Source organism: Schistocerca nitens, chromosome 6, assembly GCF_023898315.1.
Source record: "Schistocerca nitens isolate TAMUIC-IGC-003100 chromosome 6, iqSchNite1.1, whole genome shotgun sequence".
Classification (NCBI taxonomy): domain Eukaryota; kingdom Metazoa; phylum Arthropoda; class Insecta; order Orthoptera; family Acrididae; genus Schistocerca; species Schistocerca nitens.
The window spans coordinates 393503213-393530066 of NC_064619.1; the positions used below are offsets into that span (position 1 = coordinate 393503213).

Consider the following 26854-nt stretch of genomic DNA (forward strand, 5'->3'; position numbering starts at 1 on the left):
AGTGCAAGCAAGAGTGGGAAAACAGACACTGCTTTCAGCCAACAGCTGTTCAAAATAACTTGCTTTTGCTTGAATACTGGTCTGCGTATAAAAATCATAATTCTTAAGAACAAATATTGTTGTTGTAACTGAAGACAACAACAATATTTGCTCTTAAGAATTATGATTTTTATACGCAGACCAGCATTCAAGCAAAAGCAAGTTATTTTGAACAGCTGTTGGCTGAAAGCAGTGTCTGTTTTCCCACTCTTGCTTGCTCTGACAAATATTCCCTACTGTCCTTGCAAGATCATGAACACAAGAAAAAACCGAAGGGAGTAAAGCACTTCCAACTTCTCTCAGGACAATAAATAACTTTCCAGCCAGTTTACTATCAGATTAACAGTTGGCATAATTGTATACAACTGTGTTAAGGCACTGATGTCAGTTGATATTGATACAACTCTCTTGGTACCTCTAGTTTTCAGGGTTCCTTTCATATGCATTTCTTCTTCAAATCATGATTGGTCGGAGTTGAAAACAAATTCCTTTCTGAACAACGGGATCAGTTTGTTTATCTCATCTGCAAATTTTCAGGCCAATTCTGCAGCTTGCTATTCATTGTCAAGTCAATGCTTTGTTTGAAATTTCATTATCTTAAATCTTCTAATTCTGTAGCACTGAGAAGTAATGCAACCATCCACTGCTTCCCTTGAAATCATTGTAATCTACATAGTATGCAATTTGATGTGCGTAATGTACTGGGTCACTGTCATGTACATCTTGTAAATTGTATCAAGCATTCTTGAAATGTGCAAACACCAGTTTCTGTAACAAATGTGCCTTATTCTCCCTCGAATTTGTGTAATTTTTCTTATGCACTACACGGCCATGTTGCTACTGACTTACTCAAAATCTGCTCATTATTGCTTTTTACTATACTGTGGACGATCTTCCATGTATGTAATTATATTTAGTACTTGTGCCTTGGACAACGATTGTCCTTTAATATGTTTCACTGGTGATGGGATTTGTGGCTCCCTGTCTGACAATTTTGATGAACTAAATGGCTCAACACCTGTCTCAATATCACTGTCACTTGTTAAGCATATATCGCCATCACTGTACTCCTAATGTACATTGTCCTCCGCACAGTCGAGTGTATACAACACCACACGTTCCACTGACGCATCTTTTAGAAATGCTAATATTTCATTTGTCACTTCTTCCTCACTCTGAGTCCTTTTTTACGAAATGTCAACGTTGGCAACTGTAGTTGTAGATATAATGCAATGTTTGCTTTGTTTTGAATCAATACCACTAGCACCGTAGCACTGTTGTGAGTTACTTGTCAATTAAGCAGTTGAACTACGCTTTGTAGACTCATGCTGTGCTCACCGTTGGATACCCCCAGTCCCGCCCCATTGCCATTAGCAGTGAATATTGTGCTTCCATGGCAGACAATAAGCGGGGTGTAAACATCATTGACCTTTTGCAACCTTGCACTCAAGGGGTTCCTATTAAGTACTATTCTATTGTATTGTGTTAGAACATGGAATCATTATAAACAATTCACTGAAATGTCCTGTTACATATGATTCTGAGTTATACGTAACTGCTAAAACATCCCATTTTCCCAAAGAATAATGATTTAAATAGACAGTGAATCCAAGGTGCAGTACCATTCTGGAAAAAAAAAACTCTCTCTCATGGATATCACATCTAATATTTTCATTTCCCCTTTCTAGTCTTATTTCTCAAAATGTTAAAATGTAAAAAACTAACAACACACAAATAAATATTGGTTTATAATGCTAATATTTACATAATACTTTTTCTGTTAAAAAGAAAATTAAATTGATGGGAAATACCATTATAATTTACAAACAGTTGTCTCAGTCACATGGCAGTGTGCATCAGCACTGGTCTACAGAGTACAAAGACGTAACCAGTGCAAAACTTAATCCATTTTGTCTGGACCAGTTCACAAGTGGTGTGTGTGTGTGTGTGTGTGTGTTGGGGGAGGGGAGGGGGATATTTAAATAAAAACATTAAAAACACTGAAATGAAAAATAAAGCTTTATAAACAGCAAAGAGCTTCGGAAAAGTCCCTCAAAATGTAGCAGAGAATTCCCTAGCCACTGAGGTGCAAGTAATCTTTCTTAATTAAAAAATATCATGAGTTTATTTGAAATGTGACATTATATGCAGTCTTGTAAATAAATAACAATTTACAATGACTAGATACGCTTCAGAGTACCTATAATTTCGGATCAAACATTCCATAATCACACCTAAGATGGTAAATATGCATTTTGCATACATTTGTGTATTACTGGACCCTGCTTTACCATTGTTGGCAGTGCAAGCACAAAATTTTGCTGTCATTCACAAAGCAGAATTGTGAACAAAGACAAACCATTCTGCAGGTGACAGGCACACATACCGCATGATTAATTCGTAAAATGTTGTTGACAAACATATTTGCAACCACAGAAAATGTTACATTTCAACAGAAAATGCCTCAGGGTGTTATTGCAGCAAGATAAACATGTCTAAAAGATATGTCATGGTTCATGTGTGCAATGTCAGACCAATATCTCTTGCCAACAGTTCTGATACTGAATCTTACTGGAAGCTATTTCATAGTTAATACAAATGAAACTTTGTATGCTGCTTTTCTCAGCTGGAGTAATTTTAGTGCCCAGTGTTCCACATATGTCCAAGTATTTATGTCAAATGATAAATAAAGTAAATAAGTAACTGGAAGTTTACAAGAGCAACTAAATGAAGACCTAATATAACAGGGATTAAAACTAAAATGGGGGGGGGGGGGGGGGGGGGGAGTAGAAGAAGCTAAACTTTCTAGAGTGAGCTGCACAGAACATTTATCTAGTATTTTAAGGCAATGATTACCTTCCATCATTTGCTCAACAGGAAAATCCAGGATGGAATGACAATATTACACCAAGAATAGATTGCTACTCACAATATATTGTGGAGACGTTGCGTAGCAGACAGGCACTTCTCTTCCATCCCCAACCCAGTGATGTTTTCCTTTGTTGCTATTTTGTAACACTACTATACTCAGTGTCCCTTCTTTTCTCTCTTCTTTCTTCTGTTCTGCATGTCACTGTTGTACCTGTCTGTGAGTCAACGGAGCTGTATGGCGAGTAGCAACCTATCCTATTTGTAATATTGTCATTCAACAGGAAAATTAGATTTGAATTTCATTTTATGCTACTGTTTGAGTAATTCCAGAAATTGAAATCTTCACAAAAATATATTTCTGATCCTAGTACACTAACGCCCTCACTACAAAAATAACTCCGCTTTCATCATGCAGTGCCAAATATTCTTGAAGCTGTCCGTACTTTGTGACATATGGTGTAATTTTCCACATATTTATACCGAATGCGTTTGTTTTCAGTTACTTGTTTTATGTATTATGTTAAGAATATAAACTATTTAACTGCAGAGATTTTACTGTTGTAACACTTCCTCCATGTGACCTCCTCCTACATTTATCCATCACTGACTGTATCCATTGGATGCAATCGAAAGAGTAATTGTTTTCTCACATTTCCTTGGTGCTACAATAACTACAAAAGAGAACACATTTACACAGAACACCAACACCTCATAAAAAGCAACCATTCAATTACAGGAAGTAGTAGTGGAGGAACTAAGAATGCAGCTGTTATTCAAATGATTAATAATAGAAGACAACAAACGAGACAACTGCTCTGAATTTACAGAAAGAAAACCTTCCATTAGAGTATATTTTTTGTAAAGGCATACCTATCACCTATAGTGATGCATTCAGCACTATCAGTCTAATTTCAGTAACATCCCTTTTGTCTTCATAAAAGAAAATGACTTTTCTCTACTACTCTAAGTTTCAGTGATATTTTTTGTTATATTTGACCAAATAAGTTTATTTTCTTCTGGCATTTGTGTGTGTGTGTGTGTGTGTGTGGAGAGGGAGGGAAGAACGAAAAGAGAGTTAAATATCTGTCAATATTATAGAGAGAGAGCCCTAGTTCACTTAGTTGTAGCTAATTTAGGGGACTCAGTTGTGGTTTTTACTGAAGGAACTATCCTGACATTCACCTTATTAACCATAGAACTGTACTATGACAGTTGGACCCATCTTCCCCATTCCCTCCCTGGCAAACAAACAGATAAGAAAGAGGAGGGGGTATTAATATGTACTCTGATCGCATACTACAATGAGATTAGCATGACGAACAGAAACTACTTCCATAAAAGTACAAGTATATTTCAGTAAGTTTGGGTTTACATCAGGAAAAGAAAAAAGAGTGCTGGGGAGGGTCCATGTGGCAGGTATGACAATCTAAATGCTAAGAAAAATATACCCACTCACTCAAAGTTTTTTTATGCTAATGAAAGAAAAATTAACTGTAACACTGAACTTAAATACCAGTGAGTTAGTCAGTAGCAAAACAGAATTTATCTCTATCCCCGGCCTACTACACTGTTATGAAGCCACAATTATAGGCATGTTTAAAAACTAATGAGGTGGACAAAATGACAAAAATCTTGCACGAAAGAAAACTAAACATAATAATTTTCTATACAAAACTCCTACACTGGAAATAATTCAGTTTTCACCTTTTGAAAAACTGCCGCAATGCTCTCATTAGCTGCCTATAACTCATCAATTACTGTTTGGTTTTGTTTCATGTCTCTTTAGTTCAATATCACAGTCATGGTTGTTGTGAAATCACAAATAGCAATGCTATACATCTTCAATAACGATACAACATGCAAGAAGAATGAAGCACAAATAATATTGAAGCCAGAGAGCCTGCAGTGATTAGCAGAAAATATGAACTGCATGTGAAACAATGAAGGTAAGCAGTTCACCTTCAGAGCACAAAAGGATGTCTCCGAAGTACCTAGGGAAAAGAAGCTTTGAAAATAAGGCTATCTACAGCCAGGCCATACTTACTGGATAGACTTATAGAGCTCCTTAATCTTCATTGTTACAGGTGTTGAACGGAGCTTTAGCAGTTCCACAGCTCTTGCTTGTAACTCAGTCTTCCTCCCAGATTTATTTCTGCCCGCAAAGCCTAAAAGCATCTGAAGCTCTGATACTCTAAAGCTTAGAACCATACTCTGTAAAGAGGAATGAACCTCAATTTAGCTAACTCAAAAAATTCACATTGTTGTTGCAAGTTTCTGTAGGAGTATGGAAAACAATTCCCAAATTCTTGAAATACTACAATCAGTACACAAAACAATCCAGTACAATGCACACATTAAACTTACACTTCATAACTTATTGATCTTTGTAAAATACAAAAATCTGTATTACAATGCTTTGTTATTTTGGTGAAAGTAACTTACTAGGAAGAACATATGCTCAAGAAAAGTAATTAGTGCTCAGATACAATGAACAACAGTTTCTAACATTTTGTGATGAATAGAAAACAGTTCTATAAATACTACAATCAGTACACAAAACAATCCATCAGAGCACAAACTTACAGTGAGAGCTCCAGAATCATAGTTTTAAACTACAAAAATTCAAATTACAGTTAGTCTTAATATTTTGCCTTAGATTATTCAGAGATATACTCAATTACATAAATGTAATGGCACTAGTAGTTTATTACTGTGAACTTTTTCTAACCTCATGTATATATAAGAAATTTACTTTGAATTCAATATACAATGTATACAATTTCTTATTCCTTAATGTAAAATACTGAAAAGAGGAGCACTGCCTTTAATAATGCCCCAACAGAATTACACAACAAAACCTTTGAGCTGGGTATCAACATACATCTGTGCTTTGCTGCAATTATGGGCAAGCAAAAAGACTAGGACTACAAAACTTTGCTTTATCAATCTGATAGGAATAAATATAGAAAAACTTTGTGGATGGAAATATTTCTCATTTGAAAATCTTCATACACTGACATGTCAGTTGATTAACACTCCTAAATTTATTAAGTCTCATACTGCAGAGTGTAGATGATGACTGTTGTTTGGAGAGCAACTTGGCATCAACCCGTCAAAACATTTAGTCACCCCATTGTGTTAAACAACTAAAACAACAAAGTATATTTTCATTAAATGGCTACAATAATGACGCAGAATATTTGGAGGTCATACACTATAACATACACAAGGACAATTCCGTCTGCCATTCTATTAACTCCATTATACATAATTTTCTGTTTATTGTTGAAATATAACCCTAACTTCATGTGGCAAGTACTTTCCTAGTTGTCGCACTGTTGTTTGATCAGTTTAAACTGTCACAAACTCTTATACTAATGTCACTCTTCTTACTCCACTTCTCTGCGTACTCCATCACCAGCTCTCCAAAAAATCTCTTTGGTTATGGCAGTGACACCCATGAGCATGTGGCTTCCAGAACTTTATAGGAAAGTTGAAATGGGACAACCACTTACGTAAAAACTAATTACACCCTTTCCCTATGTTTTCTTTTCGGTTACCAGTAATTGTGATGCCACACAGGTAGCCCACCACTAACAAATAATGTGAAACAACATTTAAAGTTCCATTTCACTCTTAACAATATGAAAAGAAAATCTTGTGAACTACAAAGATAAACTGAGCTACCGTAACGGTAGGGGGGAGGAGGGAATAATGTGACATGGCTACTAACAACGCTGGCAGGGTGAAGTACAACTTTCGCGGTATGGTTGCTCTTCAGACATACATACCTTTGTACATACATAGATACATACATACGTGTTTTTTTTTGCACGCGTGCGAATGCACGCGTGCTGAAGTGTGGGGTGGGGAGGCGTGCATTCCCCTTTTTTTAAAAAAAATTGTTAAGAACCGGTTCCTTTAGTATCAAAAGTCAATTTGATTTCTATGATTGTTTCTAGAAATTCTCTGGATAAGATTGAGGATATGCAGATCAGAACACCACAAGAAGTGTGTGTACGACGGCTACAAAGATAGAGTTGTGAGTAAATTTATAAATAGCGATTGACGTAAATTCTGCAGAAAATGACCACCATCATCATCACAAATTAAAAACGTGTAAGAGTTCAAAAGCAGAAGCAATCTCGAAAATATAAATTATACCGCAAACGTAACAAAATTAAGGATAATCACCATTTCACTGGCTAAGCAATGAATTAAGATTGCTAAATTAAGTTCTTGACATTTCCACAAATATGGAAATGCCAACTAACAATTTTCACGAGACAAGCAGGCCAATAACATAGAACTGGAATAAGAATGTCTTCATTTGTGACAAAACAGATGAAGAATAAACCTTGAGGGTCTCCCCACTATAAACCCACGAAACAAAAAGTACATCTAATCTGCTGTAAGCTTTGCAATTAAGTTAATACAAAACATTACAAACCTCTGATTTTGGTACCTACAAATTTATTACACTTTATGTCAATATGCAGACTTACTTTACTGTTACATTTGTTGTACAGGTATAAAACATACTTTGCTTTTGTTAACAACATATATTTTGTACAATCATTAAAAAAGATGTTGCACTTAAAGTTACTAATTCTTCAGGTGAAGCAATGAAAATGTTACCAATGAATATCAATAAAGTGATAATTCTCAACTCTGATGACAATTACCTTCTGGATCTAAACTTTGTGCAACCCTTTCGAAACAACAGTGCCACAGCAGCTTGCATGATAATGCAAGTGAGCACAAAAATCTACAGAGTAGCCATTTGGAACTGCACCCAAAACCATTGTCTCTGTAGAAAACTACAAAAGCTACTAAACCTCAGAGGCAGTAAGTCATGTTCAGAATAAACCATGCCAATCAGTATACCAGTATACAAAATTTTTCATTTTCAATTTAAATTGCCTGTGTCCAAACATGACAACTTTGGGGAAAGCTACTTATAGCACTTAAACATGACATACAATTAACACACACGCTCTCTAATCCAACCCAAATCTGACTGCACAGATGGAAAACTGCTACTGAGAAAGCTACAGAATGCATTTGTCAATAAGACTAGAGTTTGAAAAGCTGTAATCTATGTCTCACAGCAACTGCAAGGTACATTGTGGAGAGTATCCTATACCACTACTAGTCACTTCCTTTCCGGTTCACTGCAAATAGAGGGAGGGAAAAACAACTATTTATATGCCTCTGCAAGAGACCTAATTTCTCTGTCTTTACACAAAATGTACATTGGGGCAGCAAAATCATCCAGCAGTCAGTTTCAAATGCAAATTCTCTAAATTTTCTCAATAGTGCTCTTCGATAAGAATATTGTCGTCCCTCCAGAGATTCCCATCAGGGTTCACGAAGCCTCTCCGTAATACTCTTGTGTTGATCGAACCTACAAGTAACAAATCTAGCAGCCCACCTCTCAATTGCTTCTAAGTCTTCCTTTAATCTGACCTTCATGGATACCAAACACATGAGCAGTATTCAACAATGGGTCACACCAGTGGTCTGTATGTGGTTTCCTTTGCAGATGAACCACACTTTCCTCCAATTCTCCCATTTAACTGAAGCCAACCATTCACCTTTCCTACTACCATCCTCAAGTTATTCTTGCATTTCACATTTCTTTGCGATGTTATTCCTAAATATTTAACCAGTGTGACAGTGTCATGCAGCACACTACTAATGCTGTATTCGACCATTATGGGATGGTTTTTCCCTACTTATCTAAATTTAACTTCCATTTTTCTACATTAAGGGCAAGCTGCCATTCATCACACCAACTAGAAATTATGTCTTAGTCATCTTGTATCACCCTACAAAGAATGGAAACTCCAGGCTGGAATATCAGCAACATTAGGAAAAGGACAGATTACTACTCACTGTACAGATGACTTGTTGAGTTGCAGACAGGCACAATCAAAAGACTGTTACATATTGTAGCTTTCGGCCAAAGCCTTCTTCAGCAAAGTAAACATACATACATCACACATTCACACAATCAAGCACACCTCACTAGGTGTGCTTCCTAGTGTGTATACGTGTGTTTACTCAGTTGAAGAAGGCCTTGGCCAAAAGCTACAATGTGTAAAAGTCTTTTCATTGTGTCTGTCTGCAACTCAATGGGTCATCTTTACGGTGAGTAGTACTCTAACGTTTTCCTGATGTTGCTTTATCATCCTACAGTCACTCAACAATGATACTTTCCTGTAAACCACAGCATTACCAGCATTACTCACTCTGAAAGCCAGATAATTTATGTGTATAGACAATAAGAGTAATCCCATCACACTGCCCAAGGGTACTCCTTATGATACCTATGTCTCTGATAAATATTGACCATCAGGACAAAGTACTAGGTTCTATTACTTAAGAGGTCTTTGAGTCACATATCTGGGAACCAAATCTACATGCTTGGACCTTCATTAACAGCCTGCAGAGCATAGTGATATTCTGCTGTTATAGGATTTCAACCACGATTTCTGCTGTTAAGGAGACTGTTGACTCGAAGTACATGTTTCCATAATCATTGCCCATTATGAAACAATTTTGGAGATACGTCAAATGTTAATTATTACAAATGTTGTACTGATAGAATGGATGTGCCTTATCATTACTGCTTTGCTGATGTCTTGTCAATATCATTAATCTCCAATATTTTCTTGAAAAGTGACTGGTCATTAGGACTCCCCAGAAGACCAGTTAAATTCCTGCTAGTGTTTAAGGCAATTAAGAAGCCTGAGAAGTTAAGAAACTAAATATCTCACACAAGCAGAACTAAACATGTCTATATAATCCTGATGACTTGCAGCTAGCACTTAATACACAGGATCCCCACTACAAATTATTTCACATCAACAACGATCCACATCCTCAGCTTGTAGCGCACCTTGCAGTTTCAATAAACAAAACTACGGAAAGATAACAGAATGATACACGGTATGTTGAATTATGTACATCACAGTGACATCATCATTGAGTGGAAGAGTAATTTAGTGATAACTATAACTGTATAGAAAGTTTATAGTCTCATGCCCCACCAACACTGAGACCATTACAAATTGCAATAGTTCACATGGACAAGGACAGGTGTGGAAACCAGTGATTTGATGAAGCAACCAGTCTCAAGTGGCTCAAGAAAACAACAGCAAACCTAAATTGGGATAATGGGATAATGGCTCCAGTCTGATTCCTCTAAAAGGAATGATTGCATATTTATATCTTGGTTCCAAAACACAAACAGTTGTGCAGAGAGAGTTTATGTACTTTCTTGAGAAATGTCTTCCACATCTACACAAGAAAAAGCTCTTACATAGGGAAGATACAATACATGGTACGTTAATCAGATACAGAATTATATGTACAAGCTGATACTGTGTTTAAAATGTATGACATTACATTCTATAACAGTCTTTCAAAACTGATAACCCAATTTTGCTTAACAGTGTTAGCACTCCCGAACAGTAATTCAGTTACTTTCACTCTTAACACATTCAGTGACAAATTATGTTATTAGGTACTTGATCATAATCAACTGGTCAATCAGTAATGTAACATTAGCAGATTTACAATCTTTCTCTACTGAAACAAAACTGTTCTCACATTTAACTTTAGTTAGTTCTAGTGAACACAAAAACAGGGAGTTGCAGTTGGCCTGTCAACTATTCTGATGACATGCAGAGAGATCAGATCGACTCTCATTAAGTTCACACCCAAACTAACGGAAAGAAGTCAAACTAAAACATGCATAGACAGTAAAATGATGGCAGACTCTTAGTGACACGTTGAAGAAATATTAGGAAGATTAAAAAAAAAAAAGTAGACTAAAGTTAACTGTCGGATTTTTAAAGGGCGAAATTAAATAACAACAATAAAAAAGATCCTGCCTGAAATTATCACATGGTAGAAGCATACTGATTCAAAGTAAGCAATTCTATGGTAGGAAACAATTAACCACAATGATTCAGTACTATACAAACGAGCCTAGTTTCTTGGTCTAGTACATATCATGACTTGGGTGTTTCAATCTGTACTTAAAAAATCGGTTTCAACACTGTTCACTAGATGATGGAAGCAGTGGCTTCTTGTGCAAAATTTTGCCCATGTGCTACAATGTGTTGGCATATAGCTTTTGGCTTACAAAGTTAGAAACTCAACTACAGTGACTATGTTAATTTCACATACATAAATTGAACTACTTAAATTTCATAATTAATAACATTGCAAGGAACAATAATAATAATAAAATTATGGCAGAAGCTGCAATTGAACCCGAGCCAATAAACTACTAGCAAGTTGCCTTAACCCTGGGGCTACTGCATCATTACGTGAAATGCTGCTCGCAAATCCCCATACTCCAAACGTAAATCTTTGGAGAGCATTTTCCCTTTTCCCTCGGCCCACTGAGGGGAAATATTCTAAGAACTTGAAAGTGGAATCAACCTGCTCCTACTCAGTTTTTTAATCCATATTTTCTGTCAACAGAATCAGTGACCTCTTGGAACCAACAATCATCTTTTGAATTCAGTATTTTGTGGCAAATGATTGACTTCAAATTAAATATTTGTTCAGATCATGATATGCCCTTCCTAGAGCCACCTTGATATTCATCTAAATTACTCTCCACTGTTAGTTCAACTCTGTTTAGCACAAACCTGGAAAATGTCACACGCACCTGGTTCCAAAGAAATTCCTCTATAGCTGTCAACTCTTGCTTATTGCTTTTCTTATGTAGCAGAAGAATCAAGGCCACCTTCCACTCTCCTAGGTATTTTTTTGTTTTTCAGGTTCTTTCAAATATTAATTTTAGCTTTTTACCTTTGGCAGAGAGCATTTTAAAAGCTCTGCTGGAACAGAGGCTTTTCCACAAGCTTTACAAGCTTTTAACAACTTTTTCAACTTATCTGATAGTTTGGGGCAATTTCCTCCTAGATTTTTCAAGAGTGTTTGGGTATTCAAGCTTACGGATTTGTTCTGGAAAATTAAGAATCTGATTATATATACACCTAACTCTTTCAATCCCACTTTTTCATCCAAAGATCTACTGCGAAGGGGCCTCTTTGGCAGGCCATCTACAGAGAACATTTTCATACAAGGGTTGTCCACAAAGTTAAGTTCCATTTCTATTTCTATTCGCGGCAGCGCTACAATCGCATTTCCGAGCTTCTGCGGCAGTTACCCTGACTCTACGAGAAGACATGTATGCCATTTTCAGATCGCTGCTGCCGACGTGTACTTTGTAGTGCTTCTTTATAATGTCAGCCGTAATTGAAAATGCCGCCACGTGTGAAATCAGATCTGTGATTCATTTTCTAAATGCAAAGAAAGTTAAACCAAAGGAAATTCATCGGAAAATCTGTGAGGTTTATGGACAAAATGCTATGAGTGATTCAATGGTTAGGAGATGGGTCAGACTGTTCAATGAAGGGTGTGATCAAGTGCACGATGAAGAACGAAGTGGACACCCGTCTGTGGTTACTGATGAACTGGTTCACACAATTGAAGAGAAGATTAAGCATAACCATAAGTATACAAATCTCACGATCATTAATTCATGAAATTGTTACTGAAAAACTGAAATTTCGGAAACTTTGCCCGACCTCAGACGGCGAATGTGACCAAACAACTCTTACAGGCATTTCACTGGGACGCATTTGATCATCCTCCGTACAACCTGGACCTTGCTCCTAGCGACTTTCATCTCTTCTTACACCTAAAATCTGTCCTTGGTGGTCAACACTTCAACGATGATGACGAGCTGAAAGAACATGTTACCACATGTTAAAGAGGCGGCAACCTTATAGGAAGAAGGCATACAGAAACTTGTACCATGCAATGACAAGTGCCTACAAAATTTCGGAAGCTATGTAGAAAAGTAGTTTAACAGTTGTAGATTTTTGTACAATAAATATTTTTTCTGTATCTGTATACATTTGTTTTATATAAACAAATGGAACTTACTTTGCAGACAACCCTCTTATTACATATCCTTGTATCCTCGCTTTTTTTACCACCACCTAGCCTATAGCCTTCTGACTTACAAGGGTAGTAATCATAATTAAACTGAATATATTAACTCAGGGTTGCCACAATTTACCCCAAGTGAAATTCCCTGAGGTTTCCCTGATTTCCAGACAAGTTTTAGCATTTCTCCCTGACAAAGTTTGAGGTCTCAAGGATAAGTAATGATGTAATTTGACAAAAAAATGGAAGGCCTTCTGCATTTTTTAAACATGTGAGCAAAAAATCTTAAGTACTAACATCAACATCTTTTGTAATGAACTGTTTTAGGATGGAGAAAGCAAGAATGGTATATATGTTTCATTAAGACCACTAATGTTATTTTATTTCAATAAAACTAAACACTTTTGCTGACAAAAATACGCATTTCCTTGAAGTTGCAAGACAGATTTAAAATACCTTCAACAATTTCAGAAATAACCTCAGAAAAACATAGGCCTCTTGAGAGAAGTGTATAAGGCGGGGAAGAGTTTCATAAACCAACACTGTAGGTGGCCCCCAATAAAATGTTGGTTTTACTATGTTTGTCATTGTTGGTTGCTACCCACCATATTATGTCTATTATTTTACCAGTATTGTGTGAGTTTTCTTTCAAGAAATACACAAGTACATAGCGTGCAAACTACCAGCAACTGTCACAATTTTCTTCTTATCATCCATACTTTATAATATACAGACACCTTTCGAAGTGTCAAAATTGTACCAGACTAAATAAAATGTCTATAAAATGCTGCAGTGTACAATGTACTTGCAGTAAAAGACAGTCACAATTCCTGAAATCCATCGCCCATGGCATCTGACCTGCCGAGGAACACCACTGTCCTGAGTCCATGGATAAATCACAAAAATCCATCGCATTACGCCACACACAAACGGACCCAGCCTGCGGGCAAATCAATGAGACTAGATCCGATGGTCAGGACCTGCACATTAATGGGAAACGATGGGCTTCAGATTGGCAGGCCCGATCCATTAGAGATACCCACAGAAATGGCCCGTCATGAAAGTCCACTTGTGTGGCCTGCTATTCACATGTCACAGACACCATGTTAATGAAATGAGACTGTGATGATCAATCCATGCAACAGATAACTCGTGCAAATACTGTGAGAATCAATAATAATGAGGATACGTAGCAACTAACCATAAAGATGATCGCTGAGCCCCAGACAGGCACATAGAAAAGACAATCACGTTCTCACAACTAAATTTTTGGCCATAGCCTTTGTCAGAAAATGAGAACGCACACACAATCACTCAAGACACAGCTCATGCAAACATGACCACTGGCTCCGGCTGCTACATCAACAGTTTCTGAGAATCAGATTGTAATGGATCTGGTAGATGTGTTATTTTCTACCGGATTTGTCGATATCAAATTGTACGTTTTCTTATATTTTTGTCAGAATTTTTTTATTGTAATTTGCCTTATTATATGCTAATTTACTTATATTTTTGAAATTGACAGCATATTGATTACTATTAGTAAATGTGACAAAGAATATCAAAGAGACTGATTACAAGTGGAAGCTTGTGTGTTGTGTAAAATGTCTTTGACGCTGGAGTAGTCTTTGACTGTAGTCAGTCGGCAGTGAACTCTTGGTGTGTGTTGACGGCAGAACAATGTGCAGGTCGCCGTCATAATAATTTGGAAGTGAACAGAAAATAGGCGACTGAAGCCAAGACAAATATTATCTTGTAACCATTTCACAGAAAAGGTACTGTCACGAAATATGCCAAATTCAAGTAAATAAAAATAGTGAGCATATTTCAAGACCCAAACAAACCACCCCTTGCACCTCCCTACCTCTCGTTGGGAGCTGCTAGGCTAGTAGCAAGAAGTGGTGGCAGCACTGACTTCAAGCTGAGGGGAGTAGTAGAAACGGGGACAAGTAAGAATGAGGGAGAAGGGAAGCGACGCACGTACTCAGCTGCACGCAGCCAGTGACGATGCACGACATCTCAGTAAACAAACCATTTCAACCACTGAGACAAAAAACGAGATTTTCCAGTATGGTGTTTTCTTTTCCCCCCCCCCCCTTTTTTTTCCAAATTTCCCTGACACGTCTGAAATTCCCTGATTGCCACAGATTGTGGCAACCCTGTAATTTTACGTATATAAAGTGAACTGTGAAGTTTATTTAAATATTAAAGTTAATAGTTTAGAGAGAGAGAGAGAGAGAGAGAGAGAGAGAAGGAGATGGTAACAACACAAGTCCAACCCAAGTCAACAAATTGCCTGTCTGTGTGCTAGACCATTCAGCCACTGCGCCGTTACAACCACAGCTCCTCAAAAATCCCTCATTCTCTATACTTGCACAATATGTAGAGAAATGAGGAAAATTTAAGCGCTTGTTTTTCCTGCACGCCATTCGAGAGTGCAATGGTAGAGAGACAGCTTGAAGGTGGTTCATTGAACCCTATGCCAGGCGCTTTACTGTGAATAGCAGAGTAATTATGTGGATGCAAACACTACATCCAATTTGAAAGAAAAATACTGATCTGGCACTTGTAGTGCCACAAGGGATGATGTCACATCAGAGCATGCGCAGTCTACAACAGACAGCCATGTCTTCTTCTGGGCTGATGAACCATGGCTGACAATCATTTCAGCAGCACGCGACACTGGTTTTTTAATTAGCAAAGAGAGAGAGCTACCAAACATTTTTCATCCATTTTATTTGCATATCAGCAAGAATTTGAAGAGAAATGGAATAATTTTAGTGTAATTTTCTGCTCATATCTGAAAAGAAACAGTGTAATTTTAACGTAATATTTACAGTATGCTGTAGCATATAAGCACACAGTAGCCAGCTGCAACTGGATGGTGGGTAAAAAGTGGAGAAATAAGAATATTGTTTTTGAGGTTTGTCGACAACATGGTCCTTCAAGTAATACATGAAAATGAGTGCTATAAAACAGTGGACGTCAATAAAGGAGAAGAGCCATTGACAGAAAATCAATATAAAAAAAACAATAGTACTGGCAGGAGGAGGAAAGTAAACATACTAAAGATAATTTTGAATAGAGAAACAGAAGCACATGTGCACAACTTCAAATACGTACAAAGCAGAATAGAAATTGAAGTGCAGCACAGAAAATGGAATTATGACAGCAATGATGGAAGATGCATTTTGTAAGGAAATAGTTTGCAGCAACAATATGAAAAAGATTTGAGGGAAAGTCTCATACAATATTTTGTATGAAGTGTCCTGTATGGTGCTGAAACACAGACAACATGGAAGGTAGACAGAGAAAGTCCAGCCAGTTTTGAGAAGTGCACATGATGAAGGGTGGAAAAAATATGCTGGATGGATCAATGAAAGATGACAGCAGTGTGTGAGAGCAGATGCAATCACTGAACAACTACTTAAACCTAACTAACCTAAGGACACCACACACATCCATGCCCGAGGCAGGATTCGAACCTGCGACTGTAGCGGTCACGCGGTTTCAGACTGAAGCGCCTAGAACCGCACAGCCACAACGGCCGGCCCATTTAATTAGAATTCCCATGTAAATAGTTTTCATGCTCTGATGTTGCAGGAGTGACTACTTGTTTTTTATGCTTCCTCCAAGACAAGGAGTCTTGTTGATCCATGAAAAGGTTTACAGGAATTTAGATTCCGTGAGACTGCATGAATTTATGACTAACATATTGTCCAAGACGTTAACTATTTATTATTTATTTATAAGCATCAGTGTGCACAGCACTAGATCCTATAATTGGGCTAATCAAAGTTAACATAAAGGGGCTATACACAAGCTGCATTACTGCTTGACCAATTATCATCAAATACTTGAGCAGATTGGGCCTCTGAGAGAAAATAGTTTCAATGGTTTTATAGCTGTCAAGGAAAATGGTTTCAGCTATTCCAATCTGAAGAATTAATCTTGAATTTTGTTTCAGATACTTAAAACCCAGTACCACTAACAGCGATCCAATAAAAGTTATCAACAGACCGGAGACAGGATTGTGTGACTGACCTCACACAGATACACAGCAGCAAGAATGACAACAAGTAAATCACAAAGAAACAATTTTGCGAAGAACTGCGGCCCCTGAGAGCATAAATCACACTCTTGTGTCACAAATTATTCTGCACAACAGTTACTTTACCTGCATCACTGTGTGCTGTGAGCTCTCTGGCCAAAAGGCCAATATCCCACATTACTCTTCTGTGAATAGATTCAAAGCTGAAACAGTGAAGATCCACAGTTCACAATTTGCATTTTATTTATGAATGAATAATAAATTATCATGCTAATCACATGAGGGTAACTGCAAACCCTCATGCAATATTGGAAGCAGGACATCAGTTTCACTTTAGTATCAGTATGTCTGAGGGAAGGAATTGTAGGTGACAGAAACATATGACCATATACTGTAAATGACAAATTAACAGGTGATGCATAACACCAGGTGCTGTGTAACACCAATTTCTGTGCACTAAATTACCTGCACTATTACAGAACATTTCTCTTATGACAGAATGGATCTGGCTTTGTATGACAGGACACAACTCCAATTTCTATGTCCCCTGTGACAAAAAAAAAGTGATGGATTGGTGTAGGAGCTTCAGCAAGCACGGTCTCTCATTCAACTGACTTTCATCCATTTGATTTCTGGATACAAGCACAATTAAAGGCATTGATGTATTACACGTCTATCAACAAAGTGCACCCATTACAACACTATGTGTCCCGTGCAAGTAACCAAACATGGGGGCAGCCAAGTGTGTCCACATAAGGTTGTGATTCTCTAAGGAGGAAGACCATATATGTGTGAAAATGACTGATAACCAAGTTGAGCACTCCTGCAGTGCAACAGGCAAATGCTTCGTAGGATATAATGGTATACATAGCCAAGCCTTATAAAGTGCTGCTGCAGCCAACAATAAATAAAATTCCATGTCCACTGAAGTACAGCCATATCTGGAGGAGAGTATTTATCACTGCCCAGCACTGTCTACATCAAGACATCCCGAAGAAGACTAAACTTCACTGCTTTCTACAGGTTAGCATTTGGGGGCTGCACAGAATGGTTCAAAACTGGAGTGCCCTCTGATGTGACATACACTATTGTATGTTTTCAGACCTATATCTATACGACTTCTTTTCCTAGAACCGACCAGTACCACCTCCTGTAAGCACACAGCATGTTTTCTTTCATTTATAATTCAGTAAGATCTAACATCAGGTGACAAAGACACAACAATCTGTATTACCTACCTTCTTCTATCTATACATACATAAATTACAGTCCCCACTACGCAGTTCCTGTCTGTATGTTCGACCTTATCTCAGAAACTACAGTAGGGATTTTGTTACAGTTTTCACTACTAAACCGGCTGATTCCAGAGGAAGGTTTGTGGCTGCAAGGGGTAGGTGTAAGGCAGTCTGACTGCAGCACAAGGACAGAGTGAGCTACCGCTGTTAAGAATGTGATAATATCTAGTTATCTAGCACTGTTTTCTTAATTTTAATTATAAACACTATGCAGTGGCTCGTAAGTAAAATTACTGCTACACCAGACAAGCCATTTACTGCTGATACTTAGTCCTACCTGTGCAAAGTTGGGATGGGGGTCACTGATTTATTATAAATTTTAATGGTATTTATTGGAATACAATGTAATACCCCACAGAATATTTCAAAAATATGCCCACCTCCCTTTTCAGATATTTCACCTCATCACTTCTAGAAAAAATTATATTAATTGTAGCAATGGTCTTTCCTTTCTATTTCAAAGTATTTATGCAATCATAATGTCATATAACCCATTAAATATAAATACTCCTAATGACAGTTCAGGAAATGTTTGTGTACTGATTGTAGTTTTACAGAGAGGCTTCTCAAGCAATTTCGTAGTAGTTGTTACCTGCATCAGAGCTGCTGGACACTGCACATCAGCAACATTCAAACACCTCTTTTCTGAAAAAAATAAATATGAGGATGGCCCCGACAGATAGCAAATGCTGCTATGTCCACCAACAGGTCTGAAAACATAACTTAGGCAAAAATAAAGAGAGATCCCTTCACTGTATTAGTTGACATTCATTCACTAAAATTATTTTTGAAGACTTAGCCTACATTAAAAGTTTGAAGTGACGTACACCCAAGGATAAGAAAGTCATTAGAAGTGTCTCCATTCTCAAATGAAAAATGGAGGCTGCAGACAGCATTCACTCACACACTTTAAGTAAATCACTGGTGACAAAGGTAACCAAGATTTTATACAAAGTAACTGATGAGAGCACTGCTGCAGCAAATTGACAACTGTGTGTGTTGAACGAAGTTACAGGAGGAAGGAAAAATCTCATTACTGTCCTATCAAAAAAAGTATGCGCAATATCACAAAAGATATTTTGTGAGTTATAAAAAGACATTTATGTGGTAATTTTCTGTGTGGTTAACGTCCTTAAATTTTTTAATGGAAATACATTCTTCAGCGGTATCCGAGAGAAGTTATATAATATTCTGGGTGGAGCACAAAGGAAAAGAGTACATATAACCAACAAAGAGTAGCTGAAGTTTAAGAGCCTTTGAAAAAAAAAAAAAAAAAAAAAAATTGGCACTGAGCTATCAAACTCATCATGATTTTAAATAAAACTTCCTGCAAAAAGAGGAAATACAGTAAGTATTATGGTGAAGACTATTGGTGCAGCTACACTGATGCAAGAACATTAATACATTGGAAAATCCATTTTTCCTGCAGATTTCATCTTCATATGTATTATTACAAATATGAACCCACATACAAAAAAAATTATTCTGATGTACATGTCACCTATAATAAATCTGATGTCTGTATTTGCAGATGTTGATCACTAACAATGAAATAATAGTCAAGTTTGAGTTCTTAGGTATGATTCAGATGTAGTAGTAACCCATCACGTTCTAATAATTTCTTGTACCTTGCATCTCTCTTCACTCCAGGTTTACAGCAACCTTCCATGCACTGCAGTAGACATACACATATCTTTTCATTTCAGTGTTTCAATTTGTATCTCAAAGAAGGAATTTTACAAAATTCTAACTCCCATAGTTTCAATTATTTTAACTTGGTCTTCCTATAAGCTTTACTGTAGTCATTCCTGTTTCAGTGGCCATTCTTCAGTCACAATATTGAAGTAATAATTTTCTTTATTTCTTTATATGTAGATTTCCCTTTCCTTTCACGAACAGGAAGTGTCTGTTCAAGCAATTATGAGTATATGCCCAATTCAAATTTCCCTCTGTTTTTTTACCTGCCATACACTCAAAACAGTATTTAAATCCTCAGCCCCTCCAGTTATGGCTGCAGTAGCAGTTGAGCATCACAATGGTTCACACTGTTGTTTCTAATTTTAATGTCTTCTGTAGGTTACATCTTTTCAGTCATCAAGATAACACAGGAACAAGGGTATAACTGCAAGAAAATGTTTCCATTGCCTTTAATAAATTAATTTTCATTAATGCTGTATTCCCTAAAAACAAACCTAAGTGGCTTAAAATGTTTCTGAATGCATTTTGAAATTAAGAAGTTTTGTATACCTTGATGTAGCTGTTGTCTCCGGTCGAAGAACTGGTCTGATACAGTTCTCCAGCCCTGCGCAAACCTCTTCACCTCTGTGTTAACTATTTCAACCTACATCCAACTTTGCCCGCTTACTGCAATCCAGCCCTTCTTTTCCTCTAAAATTATTATCCCACACATTTTACTACATTACAAACTAAGTATTTTTGTTGTTTCAGAATGTAACCTGTCCCTCCTTTTAGCCAAATTGGGCCAATAACTTTGTTATCCCCAACTTAATTACGTACCTCTTTCTTACTTGTCCACTCCATCGATATAATCTTCAGCATTCACCTGGTGCACCACTTCTCAAAAGCTACAGTTCACTTCTTGTCTGAACAGTTTATAGAGCACATTTCATTTCTGTACAGGACTACACTACAGAGAAATATTTTCAGAAAAGACTTCTTAAACACTTAAACTTGTATTTAGTGTTAAAATATCTCTTCTCAAAAAAGCACTTCTTGTTATTGCCAGCCTGCATTTTATCTCTTTTTTACTTCAGCGATTGTCATTTATATTGCTCCCCCAGATAGGAAAAGTGCCTCATTTCCTAATGTAATTCCTTAAGACTTGCCCCATTAATCTTGACCACACTGTTACCCTTGTTTCACTCTAATTGTTGATCTTATTATCTCCTTTTCAAGGCACTATCCATACCATTCAACTCTTCTTCCACGTCCTTGGCAGTCTTTAACAGAGCTACAATGCCACTGGCAAACCCGAAAATTCTTACTTCTCCTCCCCTTAGAATTTCTCCATCATTTCCAAAACAGCCTGCTGGATCTCTTAATATCTAGAAATTCTAAATCATAAACAGAAGAACTAATATATAATTTACGTACAAGGACTAACCACGAAAATTTTATAGCACGGCAAAAATGATAGTCTTAAGATGAGAAGATGCTATGACAGAAAGAGAGTGGCACTTAGAGCATCAGTGTGACTTTTACAATAGAGTGATAAGATGAAACATCTCTTACCACAATGGCGAGTTTTACATCTGTTGGTTTAACAACTGTCAACATACCTAACAAATAATACAGATCACATTTGGCACGGGATACAAAGGATGGATACCACTGTGACAGTTTTCCCAACCTATTACTGAAAATTAACTTTTCACTCCACTAGGCTGAACTGAGACAAACGAGTGCTTGAATTATTTTGTTTGCAGCAACATATACATATCTCAAACAGTTAACAATGAATGCATATATCTAATGCACTCAATGTTGTGTTTAAAATATGCGAGATGTTTATTTTAGTATTTTTCATAACAATAGCAACTAAAATGTTTATTTTTGTAAGCTGACTCTGTAATGTGGTAGTGTTGTTGTTGTTGTTGTTGTGGTTGTGGTCTTCAGTCCTGAGACTGGTTTGATGCAGCTCTCCATGCTACTCTATCCTGTGTAAGCTTCTTCATCTCCCAGTACTTACTGCAACCTACATCCTTCTGAATCTGCTTAGTGTATTCATCTCTTGGTCTCCCTCTATCGTTTTTACCCTCCATGCTGCCCTCCAATACTAAATTGCTGATCCCTTGATGCTTCAGAACATGTCCTACCAACCAATCCTCCCTCCTAGTCAAGTTGTGCCACAAACTCCTCTTTTCCCCAATCCTATTCATTACCTCATCATTAGTTATGTGATCTATCCATCTAATCTTCAGCATTCTTCTGTAGCACCACATTTCGAAAGCATCTATTCTCTCCTTGTCCAAACTAATTAACGCCCATGTTTCACTTCCATACATGGCTACACTCCATACACATACTTTCAGAAACGACTTCCTGACACTTAAATCTATACTCGATGTTAACAAATTTCTCTTCTCCAGAAACGTTTTCCTTGCCATTGCCAGTCTACATTTTATATCCTCTCTACTTCGACCATCATCAGTTATTTTGCTCCCCAAATAGCAAAACTCCTTTACTACTTTAAGTGTCTCATTTCCTAATCTAATTCCCTCAGCATCACCCGATTTAATTCGACTACATTCCATTATCCTCGTTTTGCTTTTGTTGATGTTCATCTTATATCCTCCTTTCAAGACACTGCCCATTCCGTTCAACTGCTCTTCCACGTCCTTTGCTGTCTCTGACAGAATTACAATGTCATCGGCAAACCTCAAAGTTTTTATTTCTTCTCCATGGATTTTAATACATACTCTGAATTTTTCTTTTGTTTCCTTTACTGCTTGCTCAATATACAGATTGAATAACATCGGGGAGAGGCTATAACCCTGTCTCACTCCCTTCCCAACCACTGCTTCCCTTTCATGTCCCTCGACTCTTGTAACTGCCATCTGGTTTCATGTGGTAGTAATGACTAATATTAAATATGTCACCCTTGCCTTTTAATATTTTTGCTCTGTACAGTTTGAAAAAGGTGGTATTATTAGTGTCCATACAAAATTAGTAGAAATGAATGTGATTGAAATGGAGAGAATGTGAGAAAATAGCTAAAAAGCAATTCAAGGAAAAACTGCACAGCACTCCCCCCCCCCACCACCCTCACCTCCGTATTCACCTTGCACAACCAAAATAGCACTTATCATGGAAGACAGTGTTTAAACTGTTAAGAAAATCATGAGCCAGCCACTCTGAAAATACATTAAAAGACCCCCTGAAACTTTAGAGAACAGCCATACCACATTTGTTTGACTCATTTAAAATAGATGGCAAATGAGCTACCACCCTTTGGTCTGAAAATAAAATAGTCTAATAAAATGTGGCACTCTGTGATCCATACACCACACACACAACACAATGGACAGTCCTCTTGCCACAAAAAGAAACCATGTGTCATAGGGCTGTGCCCTATGCGAAGATGAGTAAGGAGGATCTCATCCTCCCATGCATGGCTGGAAGGAGGTGCACCACAAGCACACTGTGAAGTTTATTAAATGGAGCTTACTGTCTGTCTTTTCCAGCCACTCTTCTCCTCACTGAGGTATGACTCTGTACCTCAACACCAAGGCGATACCTTGTAGGCAATGACACACACAAGGATCAGATGTACACAGCATGCCTTCCTGGCTACTACATGCACTCTTCTATGTAGGTTTTCGTGAGACAGTTGACACCTATCTTCACATGTCAGCTACTTCACTTGTTTCATTACCTTCATGACACTTCTATGGAACTGTGGCTATTCATGCTGCCCTTCTTTGTATTCATTCTATTCATACTCATAATGGGTACGGGTTCTACACACTTGAGCAATGTTTAAGATGAGTTGCGTGAGTTTTGTATGTCTCCTTTGTAAACTGATTGCATTTTCCTAGCATTCTATCAATGAACTGTAGTCTGCCACCTGCTTTGTCTACAACAAAGACAATGTGATCATTCCATTTGATATCCCTAGAAACTGTTACACCCAAGTATTTGTACGAACTGATTGACTCCCACTGGTATTAAAGTCATAGACCATATAATATTTCTTTCCTTTTCTTTCCTTTTTTGGCAAAGTTCACAATTCCTAAAAAATTTAAAGTAAGTTGCCATTGTTTGCATGACTTTGACGTCTTATCAAAATTTAACTGAATATTTGTGCATCTTATTTAAGACATTGTAGATAATTGCATCATCTGCAAAAAGTCCAAGGTTACTATTACTGCTGTCTACATGCTCATTATTAATATACAACATGAACAGCACAGGTTCCAACACACTTCCATGGGGCACACCTGAATTTACTTCTGTATCTGTCAGTCCATTCATGATAACATTCTGTATCCTCCCTTCCAAAGAATCTTCAATCTATTCACAAACTGTACTTTTGATAATAAGCATTGATGTCATACTGCGTCAAATGTCTTTTGCAAATCAAAAAAATACTGCATCTACCTGACCGCCTTGATCCATTGCTTTCTGTATGCCACGTGAGATTAGTAGAAGTTAGGTTTCACATGATTAAAATTTTTGCAATCCATGCTGGTCGCATGCAGGTGTTCAGTCTGTTCAGGATACTCATTATGTTTAAACTCTGAATACACTCTTAAATTTTACAACATACAGATGTCACAGATTTCGGATGGTAGTTCCGTGAATCACTTTTTTGAAAAGATAAGTCAACTGCAAAGCATTCTCATATGAAAGAAACTCATCAAAACTATGACCAATGCTACACTAGTACATATGAACAATTCTTAACTTGAATAACGTCTAATTTGATTCTGGACACTAATATTTTTTTAAAGTGCCACTAACCAACAGAGAATGTCCTTTTATTCAGAGATGTTACAGCATAAATGCTTGCATGAATAATTATTTCACTGCAGATGACTTTTTTATACTTTCCAAAAGTGTGATCTCTTCTGTAATATAAATTAATCTTTCAGAAAAAAATGGCCAGCATAACAATTTCTCAATAAAAACTTAACACTAAAAATAGACCAAAATTTCTGAAAACAGATTCTGGCCAACGAGAGGATGTTAAATATTCAAATATCTTGGGAATGGTTTGAAAGAAGTTATAGATGAAAGGATACATAACATGGGAAAGGTGTATGGTGTAAGTAAAGACCTTTACAATAAAGAAAGCCTGTCTCAAAATGCAAAAATAGGCATTACAATACAGTAGTGAAGTCAGAAGGCATATATTCAAGTGAATGTCTACGATTAAACTATTATTTAGATACATAAAACATAAGAGAAGGGCTAATAATTAGAAAAAAATATTAGGCCTATGAGCAACTATGGAAGGTTGAAAAAAATGAATTAATTATCAAAACACAGGGAAAAACATAGAAAATATATGAGAAGTAATGAGAAAAAGAAGATTAGTATGTTTAGGACATTTATACAGAACGTAAGGCAGTAGATGAACCAAAAAGACCTTCTCAAGTATTTGTGGGATAAAAAGTCAGCAAGTTGGATCCATGAACCAGACAAGGATTTGGGAAAAAATAAACAAACAAAGCTGAAGGGACAGTTGATATAAAAGTGTTTAGGGAAAAAATACTGAAAATGGAAGGAGTCCAACACAGGATAGTAAAATACTGTCTGAAGCAGTCAGAAGACAGCAAGAGAAAACAACGACCAGATGAAAAAATACTGGAAGAAAAGCAAGTAAAAACTAATAAGAAATTTAAATTGGTGTGTAGTCCTTAGCTGGAACATCTGAAAGGGATGATGATGATGATGATGATGATGATGATGATGTTGTTGTTGTTGATGATATCATCGTCAAACTGACTTATGACTTCCTTTTAATGGCCCATTGCCATTTTTAATTACAGTAATTATACTTTTATCACAGACTGAATGGAACTTATTTACATAGTAGGAACTAACCAATTAGGGTACAATTCCTGCCAACAAAAAAAAGAGAAAAAGCAAGCAGAACTTCTGATCGAATAAATCTATGCCTCCATTTAGTGGCAGAGAATTTTTTGGTGTTGTGCCTCTCTTTAAATCAATGAAATTTGTTATTACAGGTGTAAACTGTTCCTTTTCTCAAGCCTACAAACATACTGAAGGACTGAATATCACGAAGAAACAAATTACCGTATACTACATAAAGCATACTTTCAGAGAATGAAATGCAGGGTCTTAGCAAGCTTGCAAAATCATGTACTTCTGAAAAGCATTTCCACATGGTTAAGACTTTTAGTATGGAACATTCCTTTTATTAATAGAAAGAAGTAGTATAAAAACTGTGTGATCATATACCAAGTACAGTGGAAGAAGTTTGCGCACCCTACAATGTACTTAATTATGTTTGTAGCAAATTCATTGAGACATTTAGTTCTGCGAAGACACCTATGGCCACGGAAGTGAAGTCTCTACACAAGGAAGTGGAAGTAAATGATGCTGACAACTACAAGCAAAGATTATTATGTATGTGTTCTTCAAATAAAGAAGTTAGCTCTTATTTCAATGATCATAACTTGTCAACAGACAATATGAATTCATGAATAATTCAGCACTAGCAGAATCACACATACTACTTTTATTGCATGATGTTACATTAATAGTTTTTCCATAGATCATGAATACGACATTTCACGATGATGTGGAATGAGTCAGTTTAACATAAGGTTTCTTTACAGGACATAATTATTTTTTTAATACTTCGTATCTAAAAATTCATCTATTGAGTAGAAGAGGCTGTCATTCAAAACGTCTTTTAATTTGTTTTTAAATACTGGTTGGCTATCTGTCAGACTTCTAATGCTTTTTGGTAAGTGACCAGACTTTTGTGACAGCATAATTTACCCCTTTCTGTGCCAAAGTCAGATTTAACCAAAAAATAGTGAAGATTATCCTTTCCTCTAGTGCTGTAGCTATGCAGTTTGCTTATTATTTTTGAACCGGGATGGGTTATTAATGACAAATTCCATAA

At 36.8% G+C, this 26854-nt stretch overlaps 1 protein-coding gene across 5 annotated transcripts in view; it reads right to left on the minus strand.

Annotated features, from left to right (window-relative positions):
• LOC126263191 (E3 SUMO-protein ligase PIAS3) overlaps positions 1-26854 on the minus strand; it is a 266664-nt gene that overhangs the window by 212766 nt on the left and 27044 nt on the right. For 3 of the 5 annotated variants that reach the window (XM_049960247.1, XM_049960249.1, XM_049960251.1), the window contains exon 2: positions 4955-5121. The exons of 1 other annotated variant lie outside the window; for it this stretch is intronic. In XM_049960247.1, the coding sequence (XP_049816204.1) occupies positions 4955-5121 (167 nt within the window). Of the gene's footprint in view, positions 1-4954; positions 5122-18826; positions 18848-26854 lie in introns of those variants that run through there. One more of the 5 variants, XM_049960248.1, reaches the window with a different exon arrangement.